General features: G+C 42.7%; 1 protein-coding gene across 1 annotated transcript in view; it reads left to right on the top strand.

The window, feature by feature from the left end:
• Positions 1–13,059, top strand: part of DRP2 (dystrophin related protein 2) — a 34,389-nt gene that overhangs the window by 3,584 nt on the left and 17,746 nt on the right. Inside the window, exons 2-12 of the mRNA XM_054572283.1 lie at positions 415–578; positions 2,189–2,345; positions 4,115–4,235; positions 5,707–5,975; positions 6,356–6,502; positions 6,951–7,029; positions 8,985–9,045; positions 9,361–9,422; positions 10,465–10,539; positions 11,425–11,626; positions 11,849–11,934. Coding sequence (XP_054428258.1) covers positions 415–578; positions 2,189–2,345; positions 4,115–4,235; positions 5,707–5,975; positions 6,356–6,502; positions 6,951–7,029; positions 8,985–9,045; positions 9,361–9,422; positions 10,465–10,539; positions 11,425–11,626; positions 11,849–11,934 — 1,423 coding nt within the window. The remainder of the gene's footprint in view (positions 1–414; positions 579–2,188; positions 2,346–4,114; positions 4,236–5,706; positions 5,976–6,355; positions 6,503–6,950; positions 7,030–8,984; positions 9,046–9,360; positions 9,423–10,464; positions 10,540–11,424; positions 11,627–11,848; positions 11,935–13,059) is intronic.

Below are 13,059 nucleotides of genomic sequence, written 5' to 3'. Positions count from 1 at the left end.
GAAAAGGGAGAGGGGTAGCTCCTGAGTTTTCTTTTCCAGAGGTTGGATAAACTATGGGACCCTGAAATAGGAGCCTACAGCTCACCTTGAATGTTGTGGTTGCCAGTATTTGGGCAATTCTGAGCAGCTCTTACTTGATGCAAGGACTTCCAGGATCACCTCCAGGCAGTAGTCCTGGAAGAATTTACAATAATAAGAATAATACTGATAGTAGTCAGGAGTCATATGTGACCAACCTATGAGTTGACCTTACAATGAACAAAGCCATCAAGTTGTCTTTTATCTCAACCACGAATGCATCTGGGACAACTCTTCTCTTCCCTTCCCTTGTTTACACCTGTCTCACCCTTGTCTTCCTGTAGACCAGGGTGTGGCACATTCCAAGGATCACAGGATGTCTATGTTTTTGTCCAGGTTAGAGCTGCTGCCACCTCCCCTGCACCTCCTCAGGATGGTGCTGGGATTTTCTGCCTAAGCCCACAGCTGTTCCACGGATCTGTTAGTGTCGTTGGACCCCTGGAACCATCAGCCATGAATCTGTGTTGGAATGAAATCAAGAAGAAGTCTCACAACCTCCGGTAAGTCCTGTCCCCTGCAAATAAGGGCTCTAGGGATCTGGCTTGAACAGTGTTGGGTTCCTTTTGCTGCTACAGCTTGTTATTCTCCTCTCAGCATGTGTGTCACCTTCTTACCAGCCTCACTGTCCCCTTTTCCTCCCTTTCTTTCTCTGGCATTGGGGAAAGAGCCCTGGGTCAGAAGCCAGGAGACTTGGATTTGAGCCTCAGGTTTAAGAAGCTCTGTCACCTTGGATAACTGGTTTGAGTTATCTGAATTTGAGCTTCCATTTGTTTGCAAAAAAAAAGGTATAAGAATAATACCTGTCCTTACTACCTCACAGTGCTGTGATGAGGATTCAAGTAAGATCTGAAAATGCTTACTAAATTTAAAACCAGTGGTATATAAATGAAGGATATGATTACTCTTTCCTCCTCTTCTCATACCTGTTCTCCAGCTCGGTAGATCTCATCTGCTCTCTCTCTCTCATCCTTTCATCCTTCTATTCCCATCCATTGGTTATTAACCCACTTAGTGCTCCACACACTAAAGCAAATCAGTAAGAGCTAGAAAGTAATTTCTATGTGTATTTCTCTTTTCCCTACCAGTGTGTGTGTCCTCCGTCCCATTCTTTTCTTCTCCACTCCCTGACATCAAACCCCAAACCCATAGCTTCTAGTGGGCTCTGGTGGGGATGAGGCAGTGTGGAGAAGTTGAAAAAATACAGGCTCTGGAATCAGGTAAACCTAAATTCAAATCATAACTCTATCAGTGACTTAACTATGTGACCTTGGGTAAATTACTTAACCTCTCTAAGCAATAGTAGCGCCTACCTAGTAAAGTTGCTCTGAGATTTAGTAAAAGCAAAAATTTAGATAAAAGGATTAGTCCTGGTGGTGGAGAGGCCATGAATCATTAATCTTGTCAGCTAAGGTGAATGGGCTCATTGGCTAAACACAGTCTAGGCTGGCTTCCAGCTTCCTGCTATATGGATCTCACTCAGGTCATGGTTCCTTGTGGGGGGAGGCAGGCAGACATGATCATACAGTATACATTTTTCATATGCCATATGTTACTACCTCTAGCCTCTGTTACTATTTTTCTTTGGGGTCCTTGGAACTGTTATATTTGTATGCATCCTTGCACATGTCAGCATCCACATTCAATGACCTTACTTGCCCATCCCACTTACTGCATCTTCTACTGCTCAGAGGGAAGGCTATGAGAAGCCTCTGTGGATGACCAGTTTGGCATGACTTGAGTTCCTCTGAGGCAAGAGGGCAAGAAGAGAGTTCTTACCTCTAACACCCTTGCTCAGTTTTCTGCCCTTCCCAGCCTGATGCTGGGCATGTGACTTAATTAACTGATGACCACAAAGCAACATGTTAAACCACTTAAGTTTGGAATACCTCTCCACCCATGGTCCTACCCACTGGTTTTAGCACTGAGCTCCATGTGGAGGTACCTCTGTGGATGGGTAAGAGGGAAGGCTCTGGACATCCTCCTACTTCAACCAGGGTAATTCCTCTTTAATATGTTTTATATAGTAATGTTCTCCATAAGTATTTATTTGGGAAAAATGTTTTGCCACTTAAAAAAACTGAAAATCACTGGTCTTACCCATTGTGTGCAGAGCTCGCCTAGAGGCCTTCTCAGACCACAGTGGAAAGCTTCAGATCCCTCTACAGGAGATTATTGACTGGCTCAGCCAAAAGGATGAGGAATTGTCAGCTCAGCTGCCCCTACAAGGGGATGTGGCCCTGGTGCAACAGGAGAAGGAGACACATGCGGTAGGTTAGAATTATGAAGACCATCAGTCACAGAACGATAAATACCATATGATCTCACTTATATATGGAATCTAATAAACAAGATAAACTAACAAACAAAACAGACACAGAGGCATGGATCTCAGAACAGACTGAGAGATCTCAGAGGGGAGGGGGAGGGATGACTGTATGAAAGGTAAAGAGATTACCAAAGAACATATATGCATGAACACAGACAACAGCGCGGTGAAGGCCAGTGGGGGGTGGAAGGCACTGGATAGAGGTGAGCAAAGAGGGGGAAATGAGGTACATGTGTAATAGTGTCAACAATAAAAAATGGCAATAAAAACTGAGGAAAGTATTAAACTGTAAAAAAAAAGAAGAATTGTGGAGACCATGGTGTGTGACTCTCAGTCAGGAAGGGATCTCTTCTGCAATACCCTGACAGAAGGATACCAGTCTCTGCTTAGACACTTAAAGTAACAGGAAACTGCATGCAGTCCTAAAGACCTATGGATAGCACTTCACAGACAAAGTCAAATCTTTCCTCTATTTCTCTCATCAGTTATTGGCTTCCCTTAAAATCCTGCTCTGCTTTTGTAATGGAGCTACGGAAAATTAACATAATATAACATTAAATGAAAAAACACAGGATACAAAACCATATAGGGGTGGCTCTCAACTATATATCAATTATATAGATGTTTAGACATGTATACATACAGATGAAAACATAAGAAGGAACTATATCAAAATGTTCACAATGGTTAACAACTCTAGATGATGAAATTAGAGTTCTGTTTAATTTTTTATACTTTTATGAAACTTCTAAGATTTCTGTGACATATATTACCTCTATAATTGACAAATGAAAACAGAGATTTCTTAAAAATAAATGCAAAATGCACTGGGAGAAATGATAATTACATGACATGACAAAGATGTTAGCTAACATTGCAATGACAACATATTGCAATATAAATGTATTAAATGAATATGTGTATACCTTAAACTTATACAATATTATATGTCTATTATATCTCAATTACAAGTTCATACAGAATGGAATAAAATACAGCAAGAAAATAAATAAACTATAATTGTGTGCAACAGCATGGATGAATTTTAAAGACAAATATGATAACTGAAAAAAACATAAAAAAGAGGATATACTACATGATTCCATATATATAAAGTTCAAAAATGGAAAAAGTAATCAGTGGTATTACAAGACAAAAATAGTGGTTACCTGATGGAGGGTGGGGGGATGGGGAGGATGAGGTAGTGACCAGAAGAGGCCAAGAGAGAGCCTTCCAGGATGCTAATGGAGTTCTATTTTTTGACCTCAGTACTGCTTACAGAGATGGAATCACTTAAAGGAAATCCATTAAGCTGTACACTTTTGATTTTTGTACTTTTCTCTATGTCTATTTCAACAAAAAATTAATTAAAATCTTAATGTAATCTTGCCCATTCTGGTTTTGATTTCTCTAAACCCCTTATAGTGGACTTTTTGAGTGTTCTGGAGAACCAAGATTTCCAGTCGCAAATCCTCATGTTTTTCTCTACCTTGTGGCATAGAGAGACCCATTTCGTACTACAAAGATTGTCCAGTGTCAAGAGTTATTCTTTCTTCTGCTATAGGGAGGATTGCACCTCTTTTTTGTCGGGGTAGCCCAAAGGTACACGATAATGCCAAAAGATCAAGTTATACTGAGGAGAAGAAAGGTTGTAAATTGCAGGGTTGAAAGACTTTCTTTCCCTGTTGACTGTGTTGCTAAACTTCACAGGTCTTTATGGAAGATATCAAGTCCCGGGGCCCCTACATCTACTCTGTGCTGGAGTCAGCTCAGGCCTTCTTGTCCCAGCACCCATTTGAGGAATTAGAGGAACCTTGTTTGGAGAGCAAAGGTAGGTGGTCTTCCTCTCTTCCTCTTCTTGAACTATAAACCACTAACCACCTTCCTGCCTTCTTTAAACTCATTTTCTCAGCTGTTATCTAGGAGGATAATTTTCTCCTACGAGCCCAACATTGGAGAGGAGATAGATTCATACTGCAAGAAGAAGCAAAGAGAACAGAGCCTGGAGCAGGGTACACCAGCATGTGACCCAAAACTGTATGCAGATCTGGAGTATCACATATGGCCTTCTAATGAGTCATGAAAAAGAAAAAATAATAGACTCAAATACATTGATTGAATTGACTCGGTGAATCAAAGTAGTAGTATGTCTGAAAAGTTTGGTAATGACATTTGAGAAGAAAATTGATTATAGACTTTTTGATACTGACGCTAGTGACTTCTGGCCCCTTCCCTCAATAGAATGGGCCACTCTAGGTCTAAGTTCATATTACACATCTGGGATCCATGGTGATTAGGTCTGAATGGTTGCCCAGCAGCCCTCTTTTCCAGAAGAGTCAACTCTCTGAAATTGGCTACGAATAGCATGGAAGGACCCTTCATTAGTTGAGCCCTTTGTCAATGCTGTTGACCCTCTCATTTACTTTGAGCCCCTCAGTAGGAGTCTAGTACTCGATTTCCTGCCCAATGGACTTCAGATAGGAAAAGCTTAAGATAGAGGATAGTTCCAATTAGCCTAAAGTTTTAGGGCTCTGAATCTAATTCTGACAGGAGGTCTCAGGAAGAGAGAGGAAACCTATAATAGTTTAGGAACCTAGGTGGAAAATCTGGACAAATTATACTAACCTCTCCTGGTTTGAGCCTTCAGGAAATGCATCCCTTCTTTGGATGGAAAGAGGCAGCAGACACTAATGCAGAACCACATTCCAGGGTGATGTGAATAGGACTCTGGATTTTTTGCCTCATTGTGCTTCTTAAAATATTTTACTCACTACTTACCTTGCCCATTTTAAAAAAAAAACATATGAGGAAATCCTAATGATATAATAGACAGAGAACAACAACATGATCTGTTGACTACAGTAGTGGATCCATAGACCTACACATGATAAAATCAGTTAGATCTAAATACATGAATACACACAAATAGGTATGAGTAAAACTGGGAAACTCTAAACAAAATTAGTGGATTGCATCAATGTCAATATCCTGGTTGTGATAATGTACTATAGTTTTTCAAGATGTTACAATTTGGGGAAACTGGGTACAGGGTCCATGAGATCTCTGCATTATTTCTTGCCACTGCATGTGAATCTATAATGATCTATCTTAAGATAAAAAGATTAATTTTGAAACACCTAAATGTGCAAAAGGAGCTCAACCATTGGAGAATATATATTTGTATGAGTATATGCACAAATACACGCACATGCACATTTTACAAAGTGCTGTCTTTGTCTCTTTCTTTCCATGGGCTGCCCCTACCTGGTTGGCCACACCTGACTTCCTGCCTGCCCTCGCAGATACCTCTCCCAGACAGCGGATTCAGAATGTTAGCCGTTTTGTGTGGAAGCAAGCAACAGTGGCCAGTGAACTATGGGAGAAGCTAACAGCCCGCTGTGTGGACCAGCACCGCCACATTGAGCGTACACTGGAACAGCTGTTGGAGATCCAAGGGACAATGGAGGAATTGAGCAGTAGTCTGACTCAGGCTGAGGGAGTCCGAGCCACTTGGGAGCCCATTGGGGATCTGTTCATTGATTCACTCCCTGACCATATCCAGGCTCTTAAGGTATGTGGGCACCCTCACCTGGCTATTGTCCACCATAATGCCTGACACTCCTCCCCGACCCTGAAAAATTTCCTGCTCCTGAAAGTTCCTTGTTGACCAGGACTACCAGTTTATGTGCTGGATTTCAGTGCTGCTTTATCTGGTGTCCTCTCTGCCCTTCTATTCTCTTCTCTTTCTTGAGTGTTTTCTGAGAGTAATAAAGGAAGAGGATAAGGACAGTGGCCATTCACATCTTACTCCTGTTGCCCTAATAGGCAAGCACCTAGGTTGTGCTGTTGAAACAAAATCTCTGAGTGAAGAGGGAGGAGTTGAGGTAAATGACTAATAGATTCTCTTTTCTACTCTCTGTCCACTATGGGACTTGGGCCCTGGTTCTAAAGCTATTCAAAGAAGAATTTTCCCCCATGAAAGATGGAGTGAAGTTGGTGAATGATCTGGCCCATCAACTTGCCATTTCTGATGTGCACTTGTCAATGGAGAATTCCCGGGCCCTGGAGCAGATAAACATCCGGTGGAAACAGCTACAGGTAGAGAAGTCTGGAGTAAGGCATAAGGAAGTGCCTCAATGAAACTAGGCTTGGGGGAAAATTCGCTATGCCCAAAGGAAGTGAAGGGGCATTGAAATGGGATCTACATAGGAGAATAGTAGAGAATCTGGGGCCAGGTAACAGGTTTCTGAACCTCTAAGCTATGAGGAATGCTTGAAAAGAAGATCTGATAGGGACATATCTAAATATGGACACTTAGGATGCACCAGGACAGATGAAGAGTGACTATGACCTGGCATTAGGGATGCTCACCTCTGACCCTTGGGAGTCCTATGGGAGAGTTAGCAGTTGGGTGTCGGTGGGAGGAGCTGGAACCAGAGAAGAATCAGCCTGTAAGGGACTTCACAAAGATTCTTGGAGGCACCTGGAAATCCCACACTAAATATCTTGAATGAATCCACTGACTTCCTACCTGTTCTTTCCGTAGGTTTCAGTTGGAGAGAGACTTAAGCAGCTCCAGGATGCCCACAGGGACTTTGGGCCTGGGTCACAGCACTTCCTCTCCTGTACGTGAGACAAACTGAAATTTACTTAGCGGGGTCTCCACCACCTTCTGGGAGAGTCTACTGTTGTCTCTTGGGGGCCTAGTGAGAGCCCAGTATACCTTGACATTCTAGATACAATAAGGTTAAAGCAGTATAGTATAGTGGTTAAAAATATAAACTCTCAAATCAGAGAGACCTGGGTCTGGGTAACAGCTCTTTGACTTAATAGCCGTGCAAGCTTGGGAAAAAAAAAAAAAAGCTTAATATTTCTGAACCTCAGTTTTCCCATATATAAAAAGAAGTAAAAATATTACCTAGCTCACAGGGTTATGGAAATTAAATGTGGACCAGGTGTTCTTCTAGGCACAAGGGCAACATCAGTGAACAAAATAGAGAAAAGTCTTTAGACTTGTAGAGGTTATATTCTCTTGAAGGAAGCCAGACCATAAACAAATAAGTAAAAATTATATGAGGTAAATTGGTGACAAGTGGTATGGGAAAAAGTAAAGCAGCCTAGGTGTGAATAGGAAGTGATGGACTTAAGGGGGCCAGGCATTGCAATTCTGAATAAAGTGGTCAGGAAAGGCCTCACTGAGAGTATGGAAATGGAGAGGAAGACTCAAGGAGGTGAGGGAATGAGCCATGTGCATATCTGAGGGAAGAGCATATAAGGAAAAGGGGACAGCAACTTCCAGAACCCTAAGTCAGGGACATGCCTACTGACCAGCAAGGAGACTGGTGTAGAAGTGAGCAAGGAAGGGAGAGAGTGGGAGGTCAGAGTGGTAGCAGCAGCCCAGAGCACAGAGGGCCTTGTAGGTTAGAGTAAGAATTTGGGATTTTATACCGAAAGGAATGCAGAGCCTTTGGAGGAGTTTCAGAAAAAGGATGACATGGTCTGACTTGTTTCAACAGAAGAGTCAGAGTTTTGGGGGCTGAGAATGGGAACAGAGAGACCTGTAAGCAAGCATATTCCAATAATCCAGGTGAGGGATTATGATGGCTCAGATCAGGGTGGTAGCAGTGGAGACAGTAGCAATATAGAGATCTGAAAATTAGATATGCACACAAAGCATTAAAAGGATATCTGACACATGGTAGGAACTCAACAAATGTTAATGGCAGTTGGAACTATTGCTATGATAAGAACTGATATGTAGTTATACCTGCAGAGGGCTCTTGTACTCAGAGAAATGGTAGTTAGAAGGTTAGACAGGTAACTGAGCCTCTCCTGGAACATCTAAAAAATAAAGACATGAAGGAGAAAGGGACATCCTTTAAAGCAGGGGTCCCCAACCTCAGACTGTGGTCCAGTACTGGTTCATGGCCTGTTAAGAACCTGGCTACACAGCAAGTGGTGAGCAGCAGGCTAACAAACAAAGTTTTGCTCACATTACCGCCTGAGGTCCACCTCCTGTCTCCTGTCTCCCTCCACCTCCAGTCCATGGAAACATTGTCTTCCATGAAACCAATCCCTGGTTCCAAAGATTGGGGACTGCTGCTTTAAAGAATTTCTCACCATAGAGAAATGGGCAGTACTATCCCCGGATGTCCCATAGGACTAAGTAGTTTGACCTTCTTGGGAAAGGGCTTTGAGCCCCAGGAAGAATGTAGGTTCCACTTCATAACCACAACAGCACCCCAGCTACCTGTAGCTGAATGGGTAGAAATGCCACCCTGGTCAGGGAGAAGATTGTCAGGGTGGCCAGGGTCAGGTATTCCTGTTCATGCCCTTGCCACATCTCTAGAACGTGATTTTATCATTGAAAATCTCTTTTCTTTCCATTGCCGTAAGATCAGGGAGAGAAGTGCACTCGTTACTTTTTGTCCCACGCTTAGGGGCTGTTAAGAGCTACCAATGAGAGTCAGGCATCCTCTTTGGGGCTTGACCTCTACTTAGGAGACAGAGCAGGGGAGTCTCTAGGGGCCTGAAGAGCATGAGTGACCAGCTTCTTTTTCTTTCTCTTCTCCCTTAACAGCCTCTGTCCAGATTCCGTGGGAAAGAGCAATTTCACCCAATAAAGTTCCCTACTACATCAAGTGAGTGACCATCTGAATCAGAAGTGGGTCAGTCACCTGCCCATCCCCTCCCTCGCCTGTCTTTTTTTTTCTACCTGTCTCTGTCTCTCCTTATCTGTTGGGATTCCTTCATGCAGTCCAATTTTTCCTCCAACTCATCTCAAGAGCTCAAGATTCTACCTGGATAAAGGTGAACCCTTGTGCCTTAGGATCGTCAGGGTTCACCCCTGGATCCTGCAGCTCCTTGCATCCAACCTATCACTGAGTGGGGTGCACTTGTGTGAGGGAGGTAAGGGGTGGTGTGGACCCCGGTGCTATTGATGTTTTTGTTTGTAGCCACCAGGCTCAGACCACATGCTGGGACCATCCCAAGATGACAGAGTTATACCAAACCCTGGGTAAGAATGCAGGATTCCTGTATAGGGTGGATATTCAGCTGCCTTTGTTCTGTAAGAACAAAATGGAATCCCATTCAACAAGCAGGTGGGGATGGAAGTGAGTGCCTTGTCCTTCCTCCAGCAGCTTCCTTTCATTTCCCCTCTGCACCTCCCTCACCTGGAGGTTCTACATTCCCTCTGGACCATTTTATCATTACATCAGGAAATTATGCTTGTAGATGTGAACCAGATCTGCTTTGAGAAACACTGTGCAGGATGTAATGAATGTGACTCTCATGTGCCGTATTTTTGGCTACTAACAAAGACTCACCTTTAGGTTGCAAATTTTATCCATGTTGATGTATATGAATTTAGTCCATTTATTTGAAATGCTGTAGAGTGTTCCATTGCATATACTACACTTTCTCTGTCCAGACTACTCTTGATAGGCATTTGGGTTGTTTCCAGTTTGGAGTTAATAAAAACAGTGCTGCTGAAGAGCTGTTGTGAAAACCTTCTGGTGCACATGTGCATGTTTTTCAGACTACAGGTTTAACATTGTTTCAGTGTTATGACAAGTATTTTAAAAATTGAAATAGACCAAGAAATATGAAAGAAAGTGCAACAGATCTTTAGCAATATCATATTTGATATTAATTTTATGTTTTTAGCTTATCAAATCTAGGATGGTATTTTTCCTGAAATGTTTGATTCAGTTATTTATACATACTCACATGAGTATGTATATTTAACCATGATTTTAAATGAATTTCTCACTATGTGTCTTGGTCAGAAAACATTTGAAAATCACTGATCTGGATATATAACTGGCTGAGTTGTAGGATAGCTGAATGTTCAATTTTCCTGGGTAATACCATGCTGTGTTCCAAGGTGATTGTATCCGTTCACACTTCCACTAACAGTTATTCATCCACATCTTTGCTGACACTTGCTATTGTCAGACTTTTATCTTTTGCCGATCTAGTGGGTATATAATGGTATCTCATTGTGATTTTAATGTGCATTTCTCTGATCTGAGTGGGTCTCTTTCCATTCTTTGCAGCTGATCTGAATAACATTAAGTTTTCAGCCTACCGCACTGCCATGAAGCTACGCAGAGTTCAGAAGGCACTGCGTTGTAAGTCTCCCATCACACTTCCCTTATGGCCTTCCTTCTACTCCTCTTCCTCTCTGTCGGCTGTTTCCCACTTTTGTCCCACCTTGGCCAGGGTTGTTGATTGGCTTGGTGGGAATCTTCCAAAGGCTTGGATGTGCTGGCTATGAACACCTGCTCTTTCCAGAGCCCTTCCATTCTCTCCAAGCCCCAAACCTGTTTGAAAATTAACCCACAGCTATCCTCTTCCTTGTCCCTTCTTTCCTGCCCAACATGGATAATCAAGCAACTGTTTTATGGCAGTAAGTATCTTAGCTCATACAACCCCATCTTGGGGTTATTCGATGTAGCAGCAGATCTGTTGAAGGATATGTCCATGGTTAGGGGAAAGCATGGCTACAGATATAATGTGCCTCCCAGCCTTTCTCAGAGACACTGTTTATTCAGTCTTTCTGGCATGTCTGGTTAGTCTGCTTCCACCACTGGGGGTAGTTTAAAGACCTCCTGAGGTATGTCACAATTACCCAGGCACATCTGAGCCTTCATAAGTGGTGACTAGGTTCTCAGAACAAGATCCATGGACAAACCTTTTTGCAGTTGAAATATATGTAAAGACAGAGAAAGTTAAAATGGGATTTCTCCAACAAAAGAGGTGAGTTTACTCACATCCCACCATCCTCTTGAAGCTGATGTCAAAGAGCATATGGGTATAGAAACATTTTGGGTTAATATAGGAGGCCTTTTGCTTATTTCTCCCCTCCTTGGTAAAGGACAAGCTTGTATCACACTTACATGTGGTTTGTCTGGAGACTGAGTCAAATTTGATGAAGCTGGTAGCCTTATCTCCTTGCCTAGAGTGTGGGGTTCTTCTTTTGGCTCTATTTTCTCTGTCTCTCCTTTCTTTCCTAGTGGACCTCGTAACTATAGCCACAGCCTTGGAGATCTTTAATGAGCATGATCTTCAGGCCAGTGAGCATGTGATGGATGTGGTGGAGGTCATTCACTGCCTGACTGCCTTATATGAACGGCTGGAGGAAGAAAGAGGCATCCTGGTCAACGTGCCACTCTGTGTGGACATGAGCCTCAACTGGCTCCTCAATGTATTTGATAGGTAAGGACTTGCAGCCCTTGCAGCCTCCAGGATGAGATTCAATAGGACATCTGGAGTGGGCCTGGTGGAAAGAGATTGCTCCCATGGTGAACTTGGACCCAACTCAGTTTGGGGCATGGTTGGCACAGAGCCCTGCTGAGGTCAGATCTGTGAGTGAAATGACTGCCAAGATGTTAACCATTTACACACATTTATGTTCTCAGTCTCTTCTTTTAAACCTAGTGGTCGCAGTGGAAAGATGCGGGCATTGTCCTTTAAGACTGGCATTGCATGCCTGTGTGGCACAGAAGTGAAGGAAAAACTTCAATGTGAGTACAGCTTCAAAATCTGGAAGTGGAGTAGGGTAGAGGGAGAGATGTGGTGGGAGGAGGGAGGGTAACAGACTAGCAGAAGGTAGGTCTTAGGACTCAGCAGAGGGGGCTACTCAGGCTATCTTATGATACTTCCTGGTCTAGGCTATTGCAAAGAACCCACGATAGCCAAAGGCCAAGATGGGCCTAAGGCTTGTTTTTATTCCCAGTGTCACTCCAGTGGGTTTGGTTTCTTCTAATCTGATGTAATTATTTACCTGGATCTGAGTTAGCATCCTGGGGTACCCAGAGTCCAGACTTTCTAGTTCTATTTCCTCATGGTCTATCAGGCTTAGCCTTCTCCAGTCTGGAGCTCAAGCCATGTCACACTTCCTACTGGAGACTTTCCATGTGATTACATTGGTAGTGTGCAATAATCCCCATTACTGGGAGATGGACAGTATGTAATTCTGTAGTTTTCAGCCTCTCTGGTGGATAGTGCCTTTGCTTTCACCTCTATCCTTCATCTGTTGTACTTTTCTACAGCAGCATCCTTAGTTGTCAAATGCTTACTGTGTGTTAACCACTTTGATAAATGTGGTGAGCACTAGGTTCAATTAGACATTGTCCATGCCTCAAGTGGTTTATAGTCCAGAGGAGGAGACAGAAATACACAGAAAACAGTTTTTATAAAGTGTTAATTAGACTAATCAGGATGGCAAAGGATATGTGCTATATCAGATCACAGAAGAGAAATGACTGTGGTCTGTCTGGGAAAACTTTACAGGGAAGGAAACATATCAAAGCATGTTCATAGCTATGTTATTATTAATGAGGTTTGTCTGGAAAAAGTCCAGCCATTGTTAATTTAACAAGGATGGTTTGCACAACATTGATGTAACCTGGCAGGCAAGAAAAGTGGACTGGAATGCACATGCTTAAACAGTGACAACTTCACTGTACTAGGCTGTGGGGGTGGTAGACACCATTGAGTGAGCATGTGTACTGTGTGGCCATCTGATTCAAAATGACTGAACGAGTATAGCAACAAATCTGCATTAAATTTTGCATGAAGCTTGAACATTCCTATGTGGAAACTATTCAGATGATTCAAAAGGCTGCAGCTATGGGCAACTGGTGATT

This window comes from Pteronotus mesoamericanus, unplaced genomic scaffold (assembly GCF_021234165.1).
Source record: "Pteronotus mesoamericanus isolate MK-2021 breed Mesoamerican mustached bat unplaced genomic scaffold, CSHL_Meso_final contig_227, whole genome shotgun sequence".
NCBI classification, from domain to species: Eukaryota; Metazoa; Chordata; class Mammalia; order Chiroptera; family Mormoopidae; genus Pteronotus; species Pteronotus mesoamericanus.
The sequence above is the reverse complement of the archived record's forward strand: the minus strand, read 5'-3'. Positions and strand labels throughout refer to the sequence as shown.